An 18,588-nucleotide genomic window follows, 5' to 3' on the forward strand; every position below is an offset into this window, starting at 1 on the left:
ACTGATGAGCAGTAAAAGAAACAGCAACTAGAGCTCGGCCTCAGCAACCCTAAACCCTCTATAGAGTTTAGGTTGGGCCTGAGTTTTAGGGGTGAGCTAGGGTTTACGGGGTCTAGGTTTTAGAAGAAGCTACCCGCCGCAAGCATTCAAGTAAATGCCTTCAAAGAAATGAAATTTAAATGTATGCAAATGCAAAGCCGCAGAAACAACCTACGCATGTCGCTGCGTCCGTGCTGTCTTCTGTAAAGCAGATCCTCTGCTCATATTAATGTATCTATATGCAGTCATATTAATGTATCTATATGCAGAAAGGTAAATATGCACTGAAGTCAATTCGTGTGCATATGAATATGTACACATATATGCGCTGTGTACAATCATATATACACTTGTTTCTGCATGCTCGTTTTAGATACATAGTGCCCATGCCCGCCCGCTATAGTAGTTCTACTGTTGTTTGCTCCACCTATATTTGTGTTTATTTATTCTCTTCTCGATTTTCATTTGTTCTCTTTTCAATTTGCATTTGGTCTTTACATCTGCATCGTTTTCTTGCAAATGTTCTGTTGCTGCCACCATTACGGAATAAACGGCCGCTGCATGTAGCAAGCGCCCAGCGCCCCTTCAGACTCAGGGGGAGGGTACTTGAAATCTGGCCCTGCAGCAGCAGTAGCAGCAGCAGGTGAACTGGGGCTGTCGTAGCAGCAGCAACAACAGGCAGCACTGGGCAGCAGCAGCAGCAGCACAAAAGCCAGAAGCAGCTGCGTAAGTTCCAGCAGCAACACCATTAATAACAGGAGCAGCACGAGCAGCAATGCCTGTATCGACGCAAGCACCGGCGCTTGCAGCAGCAGCAGCAACAGCAGCAGCAACAGTAGCAAAAGCAGCAGCAGCAGCTTTACCTGGGTTAAATCTAAGCCTTGCCCCCATATATAAGGAAATGGCCGGGTGGTAGTCGCCCTCGCTCAGGCCAGAAAATGCCCGAGGCAGTCTGCACGCAGAGGCTAAAATGACTTTTGTTGTTAGTGCTAACAATTTATAAATAAGAATTTATATTTTAACACATTTTTAATATTTTCACTCACTTCTTGCCATTCAAGAAAAAGTCTATCCAAGAAACTGCCGCTGAGCTCCTCCGGGGTTGCGGCGGGGTCTCCGGGCAGCAGAGGATGCCGGCTGCAGCAGCAGGCACAAACCCTAAGCCCCAAACCCTAAACCCTAGTGCTGAAGCTCTAAAACCCTACGGAGAGGCTGCGCAGTGGCTTTCGTGGCCTTGCTGGCCGCCGCCTGCTATATCAACGCCCACTGCTGCCGCCGGTAGTAATGCCCTGCCATTCCTGCTGCTGCTGCTGCTGCTACAGCTATTGCTGCTTTTAGCACAACTATTGCTGCAGCTGCTTCTGATGCTCGTACTGCTAAAGCGTAGTTGCTGCTGCTGCGGGCACTGTTGCTGCGGGCACTGTTGCCGTCGCTTCAGTAGTTTCTGCTGCTGCTGTTGCTGCTGGTGCTAATCCTGCTGTTGCTGCTGCTGCTGCTGCTGCTTGCCTAGTAAGAACTCGTAGAGTTTGCTGTCTTCGCGAGGGTCTGGCGGCCACTCGGCGGGCTCAGGAATGCAGATGCAGCAGCCTATTACGTCTCCTACTTCTGCAGCCGCAGGCAACTGAAAGGATATGAATAGATTATCGAAACAAATACAAATACCGCGCAAGAACAATAATTTTAAATACAAGAAGCACAAATGAGCGTAAAGAACTGGAATAAATGTAAATGCAATAATCATAAACAATTATAAATCCAAGAAACGCAGACAAGCGCAAGGAATGTACATTTGTAGGTGCAGCCGCATAGGCCGTCTGTGGCACGCCTGTGCTACGGAGCAGCAGCTTTTGCGTCTTTCTAAGGGTTTAGGGCTTAGGGTTTAGGGTTTGGGGTTGAAGCTAATATCTAGTATAGGTATTCATTAGCAGTAGCTGCCTTTTGGTCTGGCTATAGTGAACTCGCTGTGAGATTCATTCTACAGGTCCCAAGCCCAGGGTTTAGGGTTTGGGGTTTCTCACTGATATTTACGTCGCTCAAAAGCTGCTCCCTCCTGGCCTCATGCACAACAGAAACTTTGTCGAAGTCAGAAATGGCGTAAGAGAAAGAGTTGCTGCCGATGGGAAGGTCAAAGCGTTGGTACCGGCACGCCCAGCCGACTCTGCAGCGCAAACCCTAAACCCTAAACCCTAAACCCTAAACCTCCAAATTGGAGCGTGAAATCTTTTGTGCTGCCCCCTATCCTCCCTAGAATTCGCAAACCCTTCATAAACTCCTAGCCGTTCCCCTGAGGCTTGCGCGAGTTCGCCGGGGTTTCCTCAGGTAGGGCTTTACGGTTTAGGGTTTAGGGTTTAGGGTTTGGCTGCTGGCCTGAAGTAAGGGTGGACCCTGGGCTGCATGTCCGGGGGATAACCGGCAAAATGCAAAGTATCTGTTGTGGGGCTGAGGGCTTCAACCTCGAAGAAGTAGCAGCCGCTGCTGCATGCATGCGTGGCGAAAACACTTGACCAGCCCTAACCCGGAACAGAAACACCTTTGGAATAAAAAATTAACTTAAAATGTTTATAAAAAATATATTTTACATAAATATAGTGTGCAGTTAGCGAGCACCTGTATGGATATCGACCCACTTTAAATGTTCATGAACATGTACACTTCTATGATGAAACATGAATATTCCACCGATGTATGGTAAATACGAAGACAATATTGCATTGGACTTAATGCATAAATGCCTAATTATATGTTTTTTGATATTTATGTAGTACAAGCCTGTGCAGGAGCTGTGCATGCAGGCTACAGTCTCACTAAATGCAGTAAGCAGCAAAGCAACGGCAGCGATCAGCAGCGGCCGCAGCAGCAGCAGTAGCACCACCATCAGCAGCAGCAGCACAGCATCAGCAGCAAGGCACTCGTAGCGAAGCAGCAGCAACAGCAGCAAGGCATCAGCAACAATGCAGCAGCAGCAACGCAGCAGCAGCAGCAGCAGCACCTTGTGTCCTTCGCAAATTAGTCTGTCTTGGTCAAGTTTAATTCTTCTGTCGCGGTAGCGCTCAGACAGCACCACTGAAGGAAAGTCATCTGCGCATCACAGAACAACAACAGATTAATTAAACAATTAATTAATTACCAATTTGGATTATCAATTAATTAAAATATTAATTAATTTCCTGATTGATTAATTGTTTATTAACCAGCTGGCCAATTGGTTGATCAATCACTTAATCCATTTACTGGCTAGTCAAGGAATCACTAACTGAGGTCACCGTGGCTGCTGCTGCTGATGAGTGACACTAGCCTTATTTGCTGCTGCTGCTGCTGCTGCTGCTGCTGCTGCTGCTGCTAGCGAGTGGACCCTAACAACATTTGCTACTGCTGCCTCTACTGCTGCTGCTGGTACCGCTACTGCTGCTGCTGCGAGTGATCCTGTTTCTGGTGCTCCTACTGCTGCTGCTGCTCCTAGTGATGCTCCTGCTACTGCTACTACTCCTGCTGCTACTCCTGCTGCTGCTCCTGCTGCTACTTCTGCTGCTGCTCCTGCTGCTGCTCCTGCTGCTACTCCTGCTGCTGCTGCTGCTGCTGCTGCTGCTGCTGCTGGTACCTCTGGCTAAAGACAGCGGGGGCAGCTTGGCCCTCCTGAGGGTTTCCTCCAACTGCGACCTTTCCTTCGCCCCGTGGGGCACAATGCAGTGCGTCCCATGTCGGCCGTGCTGGTCGTGCGGGTGCAGCTCCCCAGACATCGCTGCTGCTGCTGCTGCTGCTGCTGCTGCTGCTGCTGCTGCTGCTGGGAGTGGCGGTGGTGGAGGTGGTGCTGCTGCTGCGGGCGATGGTGGTTTCGCTGCTGCGCCGGGTAATGGCTGTGCTGCTGGTAACGGTCGTGGTGCTGCTGCTGCTGCTGCTAGTAAGTATGATGGTGGTGCTGCTGCTGCCGCTCCTTTTGCTGCTGCGGCGATGAGGCTGCTGTGGCCGCTGCTTCTGCTTTTGCTGCTGCTGCTGCTGCTTCTGCGGAGGAGCACAAAGACGATAATGCGCTGGTCCTAATGCAGCCTCTGCCCGTGGCACTGCTGCTGCAGCGCTGGCAGCAGCTGCTGCCGATTCCGCAGCAGGAGTTGCTGCTGCTGTTCTTTTCGGTGCTTCACAGCTTTGCTTCGAAAGCAGCGCTCCCAGACCTGCTGCTGCTGCTGCTGTTCGAAAGAAGCAGCAAGGCGTTGTTGCTGCTCTTGCTGCTGTGGCACCAGTTTTTCCGTGCCCTTACTGCCACTGCTTTTACCGCTGCTGCTGGTGCTGCTGCTGCTTCGGTTTTAACAGACTCCCACGAGGCCCCGCTGCAATGGGAGTAGTTGTCATAATCGGGCACTCTTATTGTTGCTGCTGCATCTCTCTGCTGCTGCTGCTATTGCTGCTGCTGCTGTTATTGCTGCTACTACTGCTGCTGCTGCTGCTGTAGCATCTTTGCTGGACTCGGCGTGAACAGTCAAGGACTCGACAAGACATTTCGGGAGCTGAGTCTGTCTCCCCATTCGCATTTGTCTCAAATAATTAAAAACAAAGATAAATTGAACATAATTAAATTTTCAAATAACCCATTAATACGTACTTAGACCATAATTGCCTCCACCGCAGCAAGGCTTCATGGGGGCCCCCAGGGGGCCCCCCGTAGGCAGCAGCCAGCAGGGCCCCCTGCAGTGCAGCTCCGTAGCTGCTCTACGGGTAAAAATAGTTTTTTTTTGTTTAATTAAAAGTTGCATTTGAATTTATAGTGCTGCAGTTGCACTCCTAAGTGGCCTAGGGGCTTCTTCGCGGGCCCAGGCCTAGGGTTTAGGGTTTAGGGTCGAGGGTTTAGGGTTTGGCAAGATGGAGGACTGGAGAGGCTACGCCGCAGAGGGACGGCCAGACTCATCGCCGTCTTCTCTACTTGATGGGGGGGCCTCTGATGTTGCTTCGTACACTCAGCGCTCTCAGGCTGCTGATTATCTCTACTTCTCCCAACAGCAGCAGCAGCAGCAGCAGCAGCAACAGCAGCAGCAGTATGCGCAGCAGCCGATGTACGCCACGCAGCAGCCTCCCGGCTACCCCACTCCGCAAGGTGAGTCTGCGTTGCTGCTGCTGCTGCTCCACAGCACAGCCCCCAGCCTCTTCTTATGCCGGCTCATCTAGCTAGTCAGCTAGCTGCTTCTGCATCCAGCTAGCTGCTGCTACGACTCTGCTGCTGCTGCTACTGCTGCTGCTGCCCAGGGCAAGGGCTGCAGGACCCGCAGCAAACACTAGAGATGGCGGACTACATGGAGAGGGAGCAGCAGCGCGAGCGGGAGATCGCCAGAAAGTACGTTTGAGTTTCTTTTTGCAATTTAAGTATTTATTTGCTTTATTATGTCAAAAATTTCACCTGTGGATGCCATTTTATTCAGATATTTCGAAAATTTTCGTCTTAATTTGCTGTCAAGGAGCTCGATGCATGATCTTCTGAGGTGTACAGCCACAGCGATCTTGCTCGCTCTTGTGCAAGGCTGCTGCCCTCCAGTTCAAGACAGTTGTTGTTTGATTATAAACGTGTTTATATTAGTTGAATTTAGAAGTGTCAAATTCCTTTGGGAGCTGCTGTGTGGTTCTACCCACATGCATGCGCCTGCGCTGCTGCTGCTGCTGCTGCTGCTGCTGCTGCTGGTTTGGGGTGTACAGACAACAAACAGCCCTGCGGCGCGGGCTGCTCTCTGTCTCAGAGCTGGAGGACTGGATGAGTGAAGATTGTCCACAGCTGGATCGCCAAACTTTGATAAGGTTCCCTGCAGAGGTGGCTGAGACGCTGCGCCAGCGGCTGCACAATGCTGCTGCTGCTGCTGCTGCTGCTGCAGCAGAAGGCACTGAGCCTCCCGAGCCAGGAGCTGCAGCACTTGGACTCACAATCATACCGAGGCCTGACTACAACTTCAGAGCCTTCGACGTGAAAGTCAGCCCTCGTAGCCCACCTCCGTAGCTAGCTAGCCAGCTAGCTAGAGATAGTTAGCCGCCATTTAGGCGTTTAAGTGTTAGCTAGCCAATTAGGTAGCTTTCCGCGAGCCACTGGCGAGCTAGCTAGCCATATAGCTAACTAAGCAAGTAGTTTAGGGCTACAAACGATTAATGCTGTGTTACTTGGCTGCTTTCATATCTGTGTGCATGCATGTGCCTTGTGCTTGTTTTCCTTTTCCTGCTTTTTATTTCTTTTATATTTATTATTTGTTATTCATTATTTATTCTTTTGTCGGTTTTCACAGCTATCGGGATACCGCGGGCGCCTTCGCGGAATCTTGGTGGAGTTGCCAACGCTGATCGAAACGTATAAGTCTATTGACTCTGACATTTTATTTAAATCAGGTGATAGTCTTTCTTTTCATTTTATTTAGCATTTTTTTTTTCACTTTTGCGCAGTCTGAATTTCACGAGGAGTTGTTCTTGTCCTTTTCCGGTGTATTGGCGGCCACTAGCTTGTTCGCTGCATATTTATCTTCAGAATATTTTAGTTTTGTTATTTGCATTTCATTTGCAACTCGCTTTGGTTTTTATGTGCTAAGTTATTTCTTTGTGGCTCAAAGGTGCGAACACTCTGGCAGTCTGCATGCAAGTGGCTGGCTTTTCTCTGTGGCTCTTTATGCGCACGTTATTGCAGCAGATGGCGAGCTGCTGATTCTACCAGGCTGCCGCAAACCCTAAACCCTAAACCCTGAAATGGAGGTTTTCGTTGCTGTTCAGGCGACGTGTGCCAAATGCTGTACGTGTTTGACCCACAAGTGAACAACCTCGATCTAGCCAACCTCTGCGACAAGCAGCAGTGGGAGTGGCGCGCAGGGCTGACGCCTCCCACCCACCGCATTCGCAGCCGCAAATTCAAAAACATAGATCTTTTTGACAGAGAAGAGATTAGAGACGCAGAGCTGGAAGTGCTGCAGGCAAGGAACCAGTAGCAACGCTCTCCCCCGCTGCAGCAGCAACGACCGCTGCAGCGGCAGGTGTATGTCTGGTTAGCTGATGTCTGTAAGGCCCAAACTAGACCGTGCTTGCTGCCTCTGGGGACTTCTGTAGAATGGCTGCATGCCATTTGCTGTGCTCTTGTGGCTTTGTTTTTATTTAATGTTGTAGTTATTTCTGTTTCATTGTTTCTTGTTATTGTAAAATGCTGGTTCAGCTGTTGCATGGGCTGCGCCGCGACACGTACGAAATCGAAGTTCACACGGAACTGGAAATGTTGGAGGCCCGGAAGAAAGAGCAGGAACAGGAGCAGCAGCAGCAGCCACAGCAGCAGCCGCAGCAGGGGCAGCAGCAAGGGAAGCCCGGCACCTCCTCTGAGCCCACCCCGCGGGTAGAACGAGTGGTACTGACCACCGAAGACGTTACAGAGCTGCTCAACTTGGTGGATGAAGATGACGAGTACCTCTCTGACGCCTCCGATATTTTGTTTTCGATTCAGTCGGACAGTGTTTCTGTGCCTGGCGCAGGTAATTTTTTTGGATTCCTTTGCTTGCTCTTCGCCTGGAGTTCTGTAGCTCAGTCCTAAGCCAGGAGAATACAGAGCAACAGAAGGAGCAAATAGTTCTTTTTCGGCTGTTGAGGCTGCATGCGCGCAGATGCAACAGGACGGCCTAGACGAGGGAAAGGGGGGGCCCCTGGGGGCCTTCCACGGTTATCGGCAGGGGGACCCGGGGGCCCCCAAGAAACCGATACATCTCAGACTGCCATTTTGACCCCTAGCTCTCAGATGCAGCTGGAGTTGACTCAGCAGCAGCAGCAGCAGATGTTGCTGGAGCAGCAACAGCAACAGTTGCTGCAAGGGATCCCAGAAGGCCTAGGCGTTCAACCTGACGTAAACGATGAGGAAGAGCGCGAGCGATTGAGACTTCGCAAGGAGCGTAGAAAGCAAAAGAAAGACAGGAAACGGGCAAGAAGAGAGCAGAAGCTGCAACAGCAGCAGCAGCAGCAGCAAACAGCCATGGGGCAAGGCCCACCAACAGGATCTATAGAAGGCCAAGGGGTCCCTCCACAGCAAACCATGTTGCCACAGGAGGGCCCTCAGGGGCCCCCTGGAGAAGAAGCATCTGCAGTTGCCGGCAATGATGAGGCCGACTTTGATGCTCTGAGTTCACTAGGCAGTGCAGACGGCCACTGAAAAATGACAAAGTGGCCAGTTATGGAAGAAACTGGCATTTACATACCATAGGCTTTTTTTTGGTGGCTGTTCATTTTATGTATTATGCGTATCTGTATATGCACTTTATACATGTCTGTCTCCTTGTGTTATTATTTCTGCAGTATACGTGCATTGTGTTTTCTTTGCATTTCGAAGCAGAGGAGGCAAGCGCTCCAGGTTTCACCTCTTTGTAGGACCAATTCTCTTTAATCTGTACTTGTAGGCGTTCAGTGACAATTTCACGCAAAAACGGCAAGTGTCGCTGCACGAGGCTGAAAGTCGGACCAGCTGCCTGCAAAGCCAGCTCTTGGTTCATATGTGCCCTACGTATTAGATATTAGAAATGAAGAGTTTTATGTTTGTAAAGATATAAATATTAAGATATATTTGCATTATCCCTGCTACATGGAGCCGGAATTTGGCATTTAAATCATAACGAAAAAACGAATTGGTATTTGTGGCCCGCTGCTTGGGGCCATGCTGTCATGTGGGCGTCTTGGCATCTTCGCCCTACACCCTCTAAAGAGTTGCAACCGATAAAGGCACAAACCCCACAGGGTTAGTGGGTTCCGTTATCTTAGTATTTGCAATCAAGCTTCCGTGCTCCTTGCAGATTCTGAAGAACACAAAGCAAACCACAATCAAGAAAGATAACCTGCTGTTTGGTGCTTCTGAGGCTCCATGGTCTGAATACGCTCCACATATCATACTCCTGTTGTAACAGCATTGTGAGGCATACCAGCTACGGGTGCTGCGGCTCCTGCCGCTGCTTCCCCTTGCTCGCCAGTTTGCAGCATCAGGGCAGCCCAGTAGGCTGGATCGAACCTTTGCACGAGGCGCTGCACCTCTTGCCCTGCAGCGTTCACATTGTGGGAACAAAGCGTTTAGCGAACGGTCTTCTGAATGGCCGAATGTAACCACATCAAGATGCTTCATGAAAACAGCTTAGCAGCTGCAGACATGTGAAGGGGCACTGGTTGCAGCGGCAACATTGTGGTGCCTCTGAGCTAATTTCATGTCAATAGCTCAGTCGTCCAACGGCTCACGATAAGTTCTGTATTGGCTGACCTGGTGGAGTGAGCACGCAGAGCTCCTGCGTAAGCTTCTGCTTAGGGTTAGAAGCCGAGCGCAGGGCGTTGACGAGCGACAGGCCGTTGGTAGGCAGCGAAAGGTTCCAATGCGAAAGCATACGGTCGAATGTGGTCCCCGGCGAACTAATTTGTCGGATGAACTCAGCGTAGCGCAGAGCAGCACACAAAGCCGCCACAGATCTATCGGATTTCAACTTCTTGTGAGCTTCCTTAGCCCAAGCTGCCAGCCCCATATCCTGAGACAACCAATTCCTCAGTCCCCCAGCCAACGAGGTCGGGGGCACCCGCCGGCCTGCAACCTTTACCGAGGCTCCAAAAATCGAAGACAGTTCGGCCGCTGCAGCAGGACACGCGGAACAAGCGCACAGTGCAATAGTTCAGCAATGGATACACTCGTAAGGTGAACAGCTATGGACAGAGCAGCGAATAGTGACAGCCGCGGCGTGACGCAAATGCATAGCGAAAAACGCGTACCAATCTTTGAGCACTCTTTGTGAAAACCTGAGGACAGATACAGTAACATCATTGACTAAACCATGACTGAATGCACCACGGAGCTCGTCGCTCTGTTTGACCAGAAGTAAAGTTGAATAAGTTGGACTCTATACCCTAAGCCATAAGCCATTGTTTGTGTACGGTGTATCCCCTTGAGTTTATGTGTTTGGCTTACGCATCTTTTTAGCTGCTGCTCTTGAAAGCCCGCCAAGTGCCAGCAAGAATGGGGAGCTTATATCTGGGTTCCTACGGAGAATTATGCACTTAGCGTTCTGCAAGGACCTTCCCAAGACCTCGCCTGCGGCGCAGACCTCTACAGCTGTTGCTTCTTTCTCAGCTGCTTGTAGCAACGGCTGAGCACCTCCAAGCAGCCGGTGGGATATGGCTGCCGCCTGCAGGTTTAGCTGCACGCTCTTTGTTAGGAGTGAAGCCGCTGCAAATCAAAAGATCGAAGGCAACTTAAGTCAAGTAGTTGTCTCTCTACGTTTTAAGAAACGCTGGCACGAGGAAGTTAACAAATCCTAACGAGTCAAGCATATACTCACGTGTTGCGGAGGCCAGTGGGGCGCCGCCGTCGATCTCATTCGCTGAATTTCGAGAACAGCATTGAACAGGCAAAAGCTATTGAATAGTTTTCTGTTCTCTTTTAATTTTACAGACGACCATGCCATAACAGTTAAAAGGCTAAGCATTTCGTTGTCCGTAACAACTTAAATTTGAGCACAATTTGTGGTACAATATTTAGAAGCAACTGCGCATGTAGAATCGTGTGCAGCTTATCTAGAACAAACTTTGACGAAATGGCTACTTGTTATTTTCCGTTGTGAGTGGGTCTTACCCCATAACGTTTTCTTGTACACAGACGCGCATATATCCTTGCTCATTTCAATAGATGCAGCCAGCCTCTGTTGCTCCTCTCCCGATGCAAGTTGCAGAGCGGGTATGTGTTTAGCTGCAACAGAGAATATCACACTAGGACAGTAGCATTTCCAGTCGTCGTCGCCGAGCAGCGAAGTTCCCCAAAACCCAATCAGCATCCAGCAAAGTTTTCAGTTGGGCAAAAAGGAAAGCAGCAGGTCTTCGCTCACCGCAAGTGACGCATAAAGCCAGACGAAACTGCTGCATCGAAATATCCTTTTGGTCAATCTGAAGTTCTTTCCGCGTCTCCCGATAGAGCGGTACCGCCATTGCCTCTTCGTGTAGAGTTTTGACATCTTTTATTTCGGCCCCTTGTATGTACTTGTTGTAAAGGCGCACAACTTTCAGACATGCTGAAGCAGAACATACGGAAAAATAGGATGCGCAATGTCTAATATGCGAGAACTTGACGAGGCGAGATTTTATATACGCTGTTGACCTTGCGTTTCTGTTACTCCAAGACACATGGTTAGCATACGAAGAGCCAAAGAAACCAGGAAATAGACGTCCAAGTGGTGGTTAATGCTAGAGGAACTACCACGTAGTTATCTAGGCCGGGGGTTGGTCAAAAGCGGGAAGACTATTTTACCGTCTTCCTTATGCTCCAGCTTCGGGGCTTCTTCCGTTTTGGGAGGAATCATGGTAATCATTTCCTCTGGTTCAGTTGCATCTTTATTTTCGTTTTTCTTTATGTCAATTTCTGGTTTCTTTTTCTTTATAGATATTTGTTTAGGCGGTATTGGCACTACAGGGGCTTCTGGAATCTCGGGGACTTTCTCCTCAGGTGGAGGCAAAACGATCTCCTCTGGAGCCGTGGGAGGGGGAGGAGGAAACGGCTTCTCCTCAGGTTCAGGCTTTGGGGGAACTTCAACTTCCTTGGATGGCTCAGGAATTGGAGGCAGCGTAGGGGGTGGGATAGGCAGTACAACTGGAATCACCTTTCTGGTTGGAGCCTTGCAACGCAGAGCGGGGAAAGCAGGAAGCAGCCACCCGAAAACCGCTGCCGCCAAACTCTCATCATCAGTTGCGGGGAAATTGTAAGGGGCAACCGCTGTTGCTGTGATACACACGGAACCAAAAGAAAACAAAGTGATGGTGGCACACGATTTCATGATTTTAGCGATGAGTTGGGCTTTGTGCTTGAATGGAAGTTTGTACGGAGCACCAATGAGCGAGAGTGAGATTTGGCAAGAGCTGAAGTAAACTGAAGTTTTAGGACTGTTATTATCGCGTACTCGAAATGGATATTGAAATTGCTTGTTCTCCTTCCGACCGCAACGTGCAAGAGCTGTTGCAAGCTCCCAAACATTTTACTGTCCAGGCTTCGGTAGCAAGCGCTGCTTCTAGCAAGTGGCCTACTGCATCCGAACCTGTCAGCTGAGTGGCTGAAACATTGCCGAGTACATCCTGTATGTAAACAAATACTTGCATTGCCTTTGCCCCAGATTGGGACAGCAGAGCAGCAGTACTGCTCGGGACGTACGCTGGATAGCGTATCACCGCATCCGGCGCTCGAGGGCCAGTCGCTGTGAATGTGAGCATGAGCTGGCTCAGAACAGGCCTAGCATCAGCAGCTGCAAAACAAAATGAAGATGCCCATCCCATTATACATTGGAGGAAGAAAAACAAACAGCGGGCCTTAAAAATTCGCGTGAAGTGGCGGCTGCAGAAACTGAGTGGGGAGATGAGTTGTAGTGTAATAGTCTTACCAACTGGTGCGGTCACTTGCCGAGTGATATTTTCTTTCCCGGTGCGTCGTTCTTTGATGAAGTCATTAAACGCTTGTAGGGTATAAAAGACGCTTCCAAGAGAGCCTAAAAGTTCCGATATAATCTTGGTGTCTTCGGGTTTGCACTGAGAATAAGAAGGGTCTCCTTTCACTGCCATTGCGAATGCCTTGCTTACTCGCACTTGAGTCTGTGGATAGCCACCGGCGTATTGGAGCGCTAAGGCTGTGGGCGTCTGCAGATCTTGAGGAAGAGGCTCGCGAAGTTTTACAAGCCAATTAATGAAGTTCTCCAGGGTCGGAAACTTCGCCGTACTTGCGAACATTTCAAACAAGTGCTGAATCATTTCCAGCTTAATGGAGTATCGGCCAAAAGAGTCATACCCATGGTGGTCCTTTCCGCAGCCAACTGAAGCATGTGTGAGCACAGGCAATGCATTTAGTGTTCAGCAGCTGCAGGTGAAGCGCTTTTACGTTCTATGCAGGACCTAAGAACAGGCACCTTGACTGTCAAGGCATCAAGCTGCCGGTGGGATGCTTGCTAGTCATGTGGTGTAAAGCTGGCTCACTTGAGTCGAGATGAGAGTACATGAGAAATACCTGCCGCTGCCAAGCTGACGCGTCTTCTTCTTGGAGTACCAGAAGCTCCCTGCAAGCCGAATGAGCTTTGCCCTGTGTCATCCAGTCTTCCAAGAAAGTTGCCCACATTTCCTTGTTAATTATTCGCTGGAACTCGGCAGCCGGATCGGCACATTTTCCAAGGGGCTGTGGCCTCCCTTGAGAATCCGTGCACTGAGTCTGCAGCCGAGTATCAGCAAGCATCGGGATAGTGCACCGATTTAGGCATTCTGCAGCACAAGGTAAGAGCAGAAAGAAAAACAGGTAATCATGCACGGAGTTGTTGCGGTTGTAAGCATCAATGCTCATTCCAGGCATTGCAAAAGAAGCACTCCACAGGTTTGCACTGATGTAAGTCAAGCCTGTACTCGCTTACCGTAAGCGATGTCGATGACGTATGATGGTGGTATATCTTTTCGAAAATCAGCGAACTCGCTTTTGAGCCAGGTGCTCACACTCATTCCCGCTGCTTGCTTTGCCTTCTGGAAAGAGCTGCTAAGACTTATGCGCTTTGCAAATGTTCCTATGGTGCAGAACAAGAAACATAACAAGAATCTTCTTAGGGTCGCACCAAATTAGTTGGGAGCATTGTCATTTGCTGAAGCGTTGTCACTGAGGCAGCCAACTGTCATCATCATTGCATACATGCGTATATTGTAGGTGCATCTTGTTGTGACTGTCAATAAATTTCCCTGGGTACACTGGGGCTGCGTCTGTGACTTCTTCTGACTTACTTAGCACTTCCTTGTTTACTGAACTTGCCAAGGCAACAACTTCGCCCGAGACGTTCCCTCCGAATGAGGACTTTTCTTCTTCTGGCTCTTTTTTTCCCACCTTTTCAGCCAAAAATTCTATTATAAAGGAGTGCAGCCCTTCAGCTGTGCTGAATCGTGTTGCGACATCTTCTGGTCGACTGTCTAAAAGTGACTGGATAAATATGAAGATGTGGCGCGCTTGTGATTTGACGAAGGCTGTACACAAAATGCACCCAATTATTGCTGGCGGCACATCCGGTGGGCCTTCACTGACAAACTCAGCTACACTTATTTAAATAATTTCTGCACAATGGAATAGGAGAAGCCACTTTTTTCAGGCATGCTTCGCGTGCATTAAAAAAAGCTTACTTGATTCAACTGCTCTGGAAGATAGCCCTGTTTTGTTCGCGGTGCTGGTGTACGCGCGTCGCAGCGATTCATTCCCAATAACTTCGTTTAAGTGGCCCCTCAACCTCTGCATGATCATGAAAGTCTTCAGTTCGCCTCCGCCTCCTGAAGATGGAGCTTGACGAGCTGAACGACAAAAGTGCACGCGCAAACTCTAAGTAGAAAGTCTTGGTGGAATATAAGTCTTGCTGAGTGACGTGACACGGGCATGCGGTTACAGGTGAAGTAGTATAGACGGGATACTTACATGCCTCGCTGGTGGACGAAACTATTTTTTCATGAATGGTGGGGCCGTAAAGGGAAAGGTCTCCGTCTTCAAGGAAAGTGACCCCCATGGGAAGTAAGTTGTCTTGTAGTGTGCGGCCAAACTGCCGCAAAGCGTCCTCCAAAGGAAGAGCAATACGACCTCTGTCGACTTTCAGATCAAGGGCGCCATTAGAAACTCCTGCTGCTTGACGTAGAGTCTGCACAAGCTTTGTGGCTGAAACGGTGAAATTTCTCAAAGCTTCTGAAAAATCAGGTCCTTTGGGCAGCAGATCAGGCTTCTCTGCGAAGTATGCAAGGGCATTCAGGTGCTGTTTGAGCAGTGCCCTTTGGGCCTTCCAACCAATATTTTCAAGGCTGTTGGAGACGCAGGCCAAGTATGAACTGCTGGGGGCTGCTAAATGTCCTTCTTTTCCGCATGCGGTGCCTATCATTTTTGAAGCTCCACGGATGAGTGCTAAACCAACTGTAGAAACACAAACACACCATTAATTTACCGGTTCTTCGCATATTTATCTTAATTAACGCATTAAAGTCTGCAATTCAAATTCTTCAGAAACATATGGCTTATCTTTTTGAGGTCTCCGAAGGCTAACGTTTCCACTAAAGAGTCGCAGACAGCTGCCTAGCTCGTTTCAGTCTGGATGTTGGTGACAACGTGTGAATGAGTGGGAAAATCGTACGCGCTGATCCGGTTTGGCGCAGTTTCTCGTACTCCGACTGGAGGGATTCCGGTAGCTGAACGCCGCTTAGCGCGAAAAGCAATGGTGCATTCTCTAGGGCGACGGAGGCAAACAACACTGGGCCTGATGTAATCAAACAAAGACATTCACTTGGCAGAAATGACCCGACTAAACTGAGTTCTCTGAGTGGAAGGCAGGCCAGGCATAATTCAGCAACTCACTGGAGCTTATTGCTTCGAGACTCCCAAGAGCTTGCAAGTGAGCATCAAGTGATTCCATTACTTCCGCTGAACAAGCTGCGACAGAGACAGCTACGGCCTGCTGTAGAGAAGAAAGAGAGCTAGCTTCTGGTACCTCTCCTAAGGCAGGAGTTCCTTGGGAGGCAACCAGTCTCCGACCTCGCAGGGTTGAATCGAGAACTAGCAGAGAAGCTGACAAGGAAAAATGCGACAAGTTGGAAAGCATTTGTTAAGAAGGCGCGCACAGCAGCTCGATAAGTCAAGAAAAATGTCACTTTCGGATGTTAAACTATGCAGCACTGTCTGTAGAACCCATTTTAACGGACTTGCAAAGACCTGGGCAGCTACGCTATCCTTCTTGGTAGGGGCAACGCGAAAAAAGTACTCCAACACCGAGGAACTCTTCACCCTTTCAGACTCAACACAAGCTTCAACGGTTTTTCGAAATCCTTGTTCGCCGATCCCGAAGCAAGCACTTCTGGCGACACAGTCGACCAGCTGCAAGATTCCTTTGGGTGAGCCTTCCGTGAGTCTCTCCTTTCCTTCTGTTTTAGCGCCTTCGACACCTTGGGGCTCGTAGAAGAGGCCTGATAAACGCGAACGACGATGACAGTTGCATGAAGTCGGCCACTTATGGCGAACCCTCAATAAATAGCCACATCTGTTCCTAACTTAGCAGACTACACCCACTTGCTCAAAAGTTGAGCATGTAGACTCAGTCTGCCAAATTTCGTTCACTGAGAACAAATCTGGTGCAATTTTGGCTAGCTCACGCTGGGCAAGGCGGAAAGCTGATGCGAGCTTAAAAGCTCGGCCAAATCGGGACCACTGAAGTTGCTGAAAGCCCTTTTGCATCTCTATTTGAAGTTGGATGCCTTCCATGAAAAGGCTCTCCGTTTTTTCGTCTGTTGTTGACAACGAAGTTTCCTCAAGCGTAAGGCTCCGTACCTGTTCTGGGCCCAAGCCGGTACCTCTTTGTGAAGCCAGCCTTGCGGCGGCATCATGTCCAACGTGCCGTATTGCAGCAGCTAAACGCATCGAGCAAAGGGAGCAGAGCTGAGTGTCTCCATATTCATAAAAATGAGGCAAGTTAATGGAAGAGATCTGAACAATAGCACGATAGACTGAGCCATTCTGGTTAGTGTATATGAAGATTAAACGTTTAGAAACGCACCACATATAGAGGCCTCAAGGGCTTGTATGGGGGTTCGCTCCTCTTCGGCTAATGGAATACTGAGTGCAGTCAAGGCACAGGAGAAAGTGCGGTTAGCGGGACAAACGACTCTGCTTGTCACTCCAAAGATTCCATGAATCCCTCTCAATGCATTTTCTTCAATTGGAAAACACGCTGCAGAAGCACCAGACGCAAACAAGCAGGGTCCATGAGCAGAGGCCATTGGCCATTTTCCAAAATCACAAACTTCCGTGGGCAAAGGCAAGACTTCCAAGGAGTGGAGAATTAACTTACACGTCAGCTGCCATGACAAAAGATCACGAAATTCGTCTGTGACTTCTTCCCCTGAATCGCGTAGTCGGCGAATTGTTGTTTCAACCAACTCTTGAGCCTTGGACCCCGATAACTCCACGGGCTCCCCATTATGAGTTATTTGAGTCCATAAGGACGTCAAAGCCTCGTTAAGCTTTGAAATTACTAAACAAACAATCAAAACAGAAGGCACATCGCAACGCAAATGGGTTCAGAATCTCCAGCGGCCATTTCCAGTCAGCTTCACTTCAGAGCTGTATGCAACTCTCAACTTGTCTTACATGGAGCCCTCAGTGAAAACCTTGTTCCAACTTCAACTGTGCTATCTTCAGTGGCAACTGACGAAAGAGAAGAAGTTAAAGAGGCAAAGAAGGCCATCAAAAGGAACGCAAGTCGAGCGACCGTGAAGAGACCGCGGGACCAGGAGAGGCCGTCAGCCCTCTGGGGGCCTACTGAATGTCTCGATCTATTCATTTTTATGAAGAAAATCCAATTTAAAAGCCTACTTTCCCAAAATATAAAAAAGATCCATGGTGTGAGACTTGGTGTGCAACAGCCGACTGCGTCGAGCACCCACCCAGTGGGGCCCGCGCCTTGAACAAGCTGCAAACCCATGAGTCGGCTGTTTCTGAAGCCATTCATCCTTCGTGTGGCTAGCAAAAGGCTACATTTTGTATCTTTGAAGGCACTCATATCAGCGGTTTACGTAGGATTCAATCGTTCCACTCTATTTAAGTTATTCTGGCTCCCGAAGTGACCTGGCGGCCATCTCGGCCTCCTGCCTGTGGTTAGCTGGCGACCAAATAGATACCACTCACACTATACATGTCCTGCGACTAAGTATGCCAGAAGGCTCCAAAACAGCCCAACTAGAGATGTTTAAACGGCTTAGTGAATGGCAGTGATATAACTGTCACCGTTTTTGCCGGAGCGTTCCGCCCTTTGCCGCTATGGTTATCATGCCCATTGTACGCCAAGCCAGGGAATGAAACGCACAAGTCGAAAGGTCTACTTGTTTTCGTTTATCGAATTCAAAAGTGACTTCCGAGCTGGCGACGACGTCGCGTGAGAGGTGGCCTTAGTAACTGTACATCTAGTCGTGCAATGTGCATGCTGGCTGGACACGCCAAGGCAAACCTCGCAAGGGATAGTGATAGCTCACACAGCTTATCTACTCAGTTTAGAGGTAGAACGTAAAGCACTGAAGTGGCTTGACTGCAGTCAACTTGGGAGAAGGGCTTAAGTCCACACCTTTTACGGCTGATCTTCGAAGTCTCATAAAGGGCGCTTCGTTGTCTTGTCTCCGTGTTCTCAGCTCTGCGGTGGTGGCAACAAGCTGCGGAAAAAAATACATAGCAGTGCTTCCTCTTTCAGTTCCATATTCGTAGCTGTCCTTCGCACTATCGGTTGTACAAAAATGGACACTGTGGACGAGCCATCGCAGCACCTTCGCTCTCAGGTCCTTCTATTGAAACGGGAACACTTTGCAATCAAGCTCCCGCCTAGTGACTGTTTACACTTCAAAGTATCCCTGCTGGGCGCTAGTCCCAAGGCAACAATGTCACTGTTTTCTAGGCTGCTAAGGGGAAATGCCCCTTCGAGCGCTGAGCTGCGAGACCCTGTTGGCGTTGATTGGGGGCTCCGTCGCCTTCAGCACAAGTGAGCTTTACCTTGTCTCACCAGCAGCAGCAACTAATATCGTCTTTGG

At 49.4% G+C, this 18,588-nt stretch overlaps 4 protein-coding genes across 4 annotated transcripts; 1 reads left to right on the top strand and 3 right to left on the bottom strand.

Annotated features, from left to right (window-relative positions):
* Positions 1 to 578: 578 nt before the first annotated feature.
* ENH_00042850 (hypothetical protein, conserved) lies at positions 579 to 4,383 on the bottom strand (the record flags this gene model as incomplete). The annotated part of the gene is made up of 6 exons (XM_013585282.1): positions 579 to 658; positions 903 to 991; positions 1,086 to 1,176; positions 2,058 to 2,197; positions 3,697 to 4,038; positions 4,307 to 4,383. 6 exons carry the CDS (start codon positions 4,381 to 4,383, stop codon positions 579 to 581), a joined length of 819 nt encoding a protein of 272 aa, XP_013440736.1.
* A 507-nt stretch (positions 4,384 to 4,890) lies between these two features.
* ENH_00042860 (hypothetical protein, conserved) lies at positions 4,891 to 8,176 on the top strand (the record flags this gene model as incomplete). The annotated part of the gene is made up of 7 exons (XM_013585283.1): positions 4,891 to 5,122; positions 5,272 to 5,359; positions 5,716 to 5,983; positions 6,291 to 6,390; positions 6,766 to 6,953; positions 7,199 to 7,508; positions 7,638 to 8,176. 7 exons carry the CDS (start codon positions 4,891 to 4,893, stop codon positions 8,174 to 8,176), a joined length of 1,725 nt encoding a protein of 574 aa, XP_013440737.1.
* Positions 8,177 to 8,787: 611 nt separating this feature from the next.
* On the bottom strand, positions 8,788 to 15,620 carry ENH_00042870 (hypothetical protein, conserved; the record flags this gene model as incomplete). Its single annotated transcript, XM_013585284.1, has 16 exons — positions 8,788 to 8,813; positions 8,937 to 9,050; positions 9,266 to 9,625; positions 9,959 to 10,216; positions 10,329 to 10,370; positions 10,622 to 10,735; positions 10,872 to 11,054; positions 11,291 to 11,758; positions 11,937 to 12,836; positions 12,997 to 13,275; positions 13,422 to 13,568; positions 13,780 to 14,016; positions 14,170 to 14,334; positions 14,456 to 14,938; positions 15,156 to 15,278; positions 15,377 to 15,620. 16 exons carry the CDS (start codon positions 15,618 to 15,620, stop codon positions 8,788 to 8,790), a joined length of 4,143 nt encoding a protein of 1,380 aa, XP_013440738.1.
* Positions 15,621 to 16,066: 446 nt separating this feature from the next.
* Positions 16,067 to 17,354, bottom strand: ENH_00042880 (hypothetical protein, conserved; the record flags this gene model as incomplete). Its single annotated transcript, XM_013585285.1, has 4 exons — positions 16,067 to 16,422; positions 16,569 to 16,742; positions 16,863 to 17,045; positions 17,162 to 17,354. The coding sequence occupies 4 exons, from the start codon at positions 17,352 to 17,354 to the stop codon at positions 16,067 to 16,069; spliced, it is 906 nt and encodes a 301-aa protein (XP_013440739.1).
* Positions 17,355 to 18,588: the final 1,234 nt, after the last annotated feature.

The sequence above is a fragment of the Eimeria necatrix genome, genomic scaffold (genome assembly GCF_000499385.1).
Source record: "Eimeria necatrix Houghton genomic scaffold, Enh_scaff31, whole genome shotgun sequence".
NCBI classification, from domain to species: domain Eukaryota; phylum Apicomplexa; class Conoidasida; order Eucoccidiorida; family Eimeriidae; genus Eimeria; species Eimeria necatrix.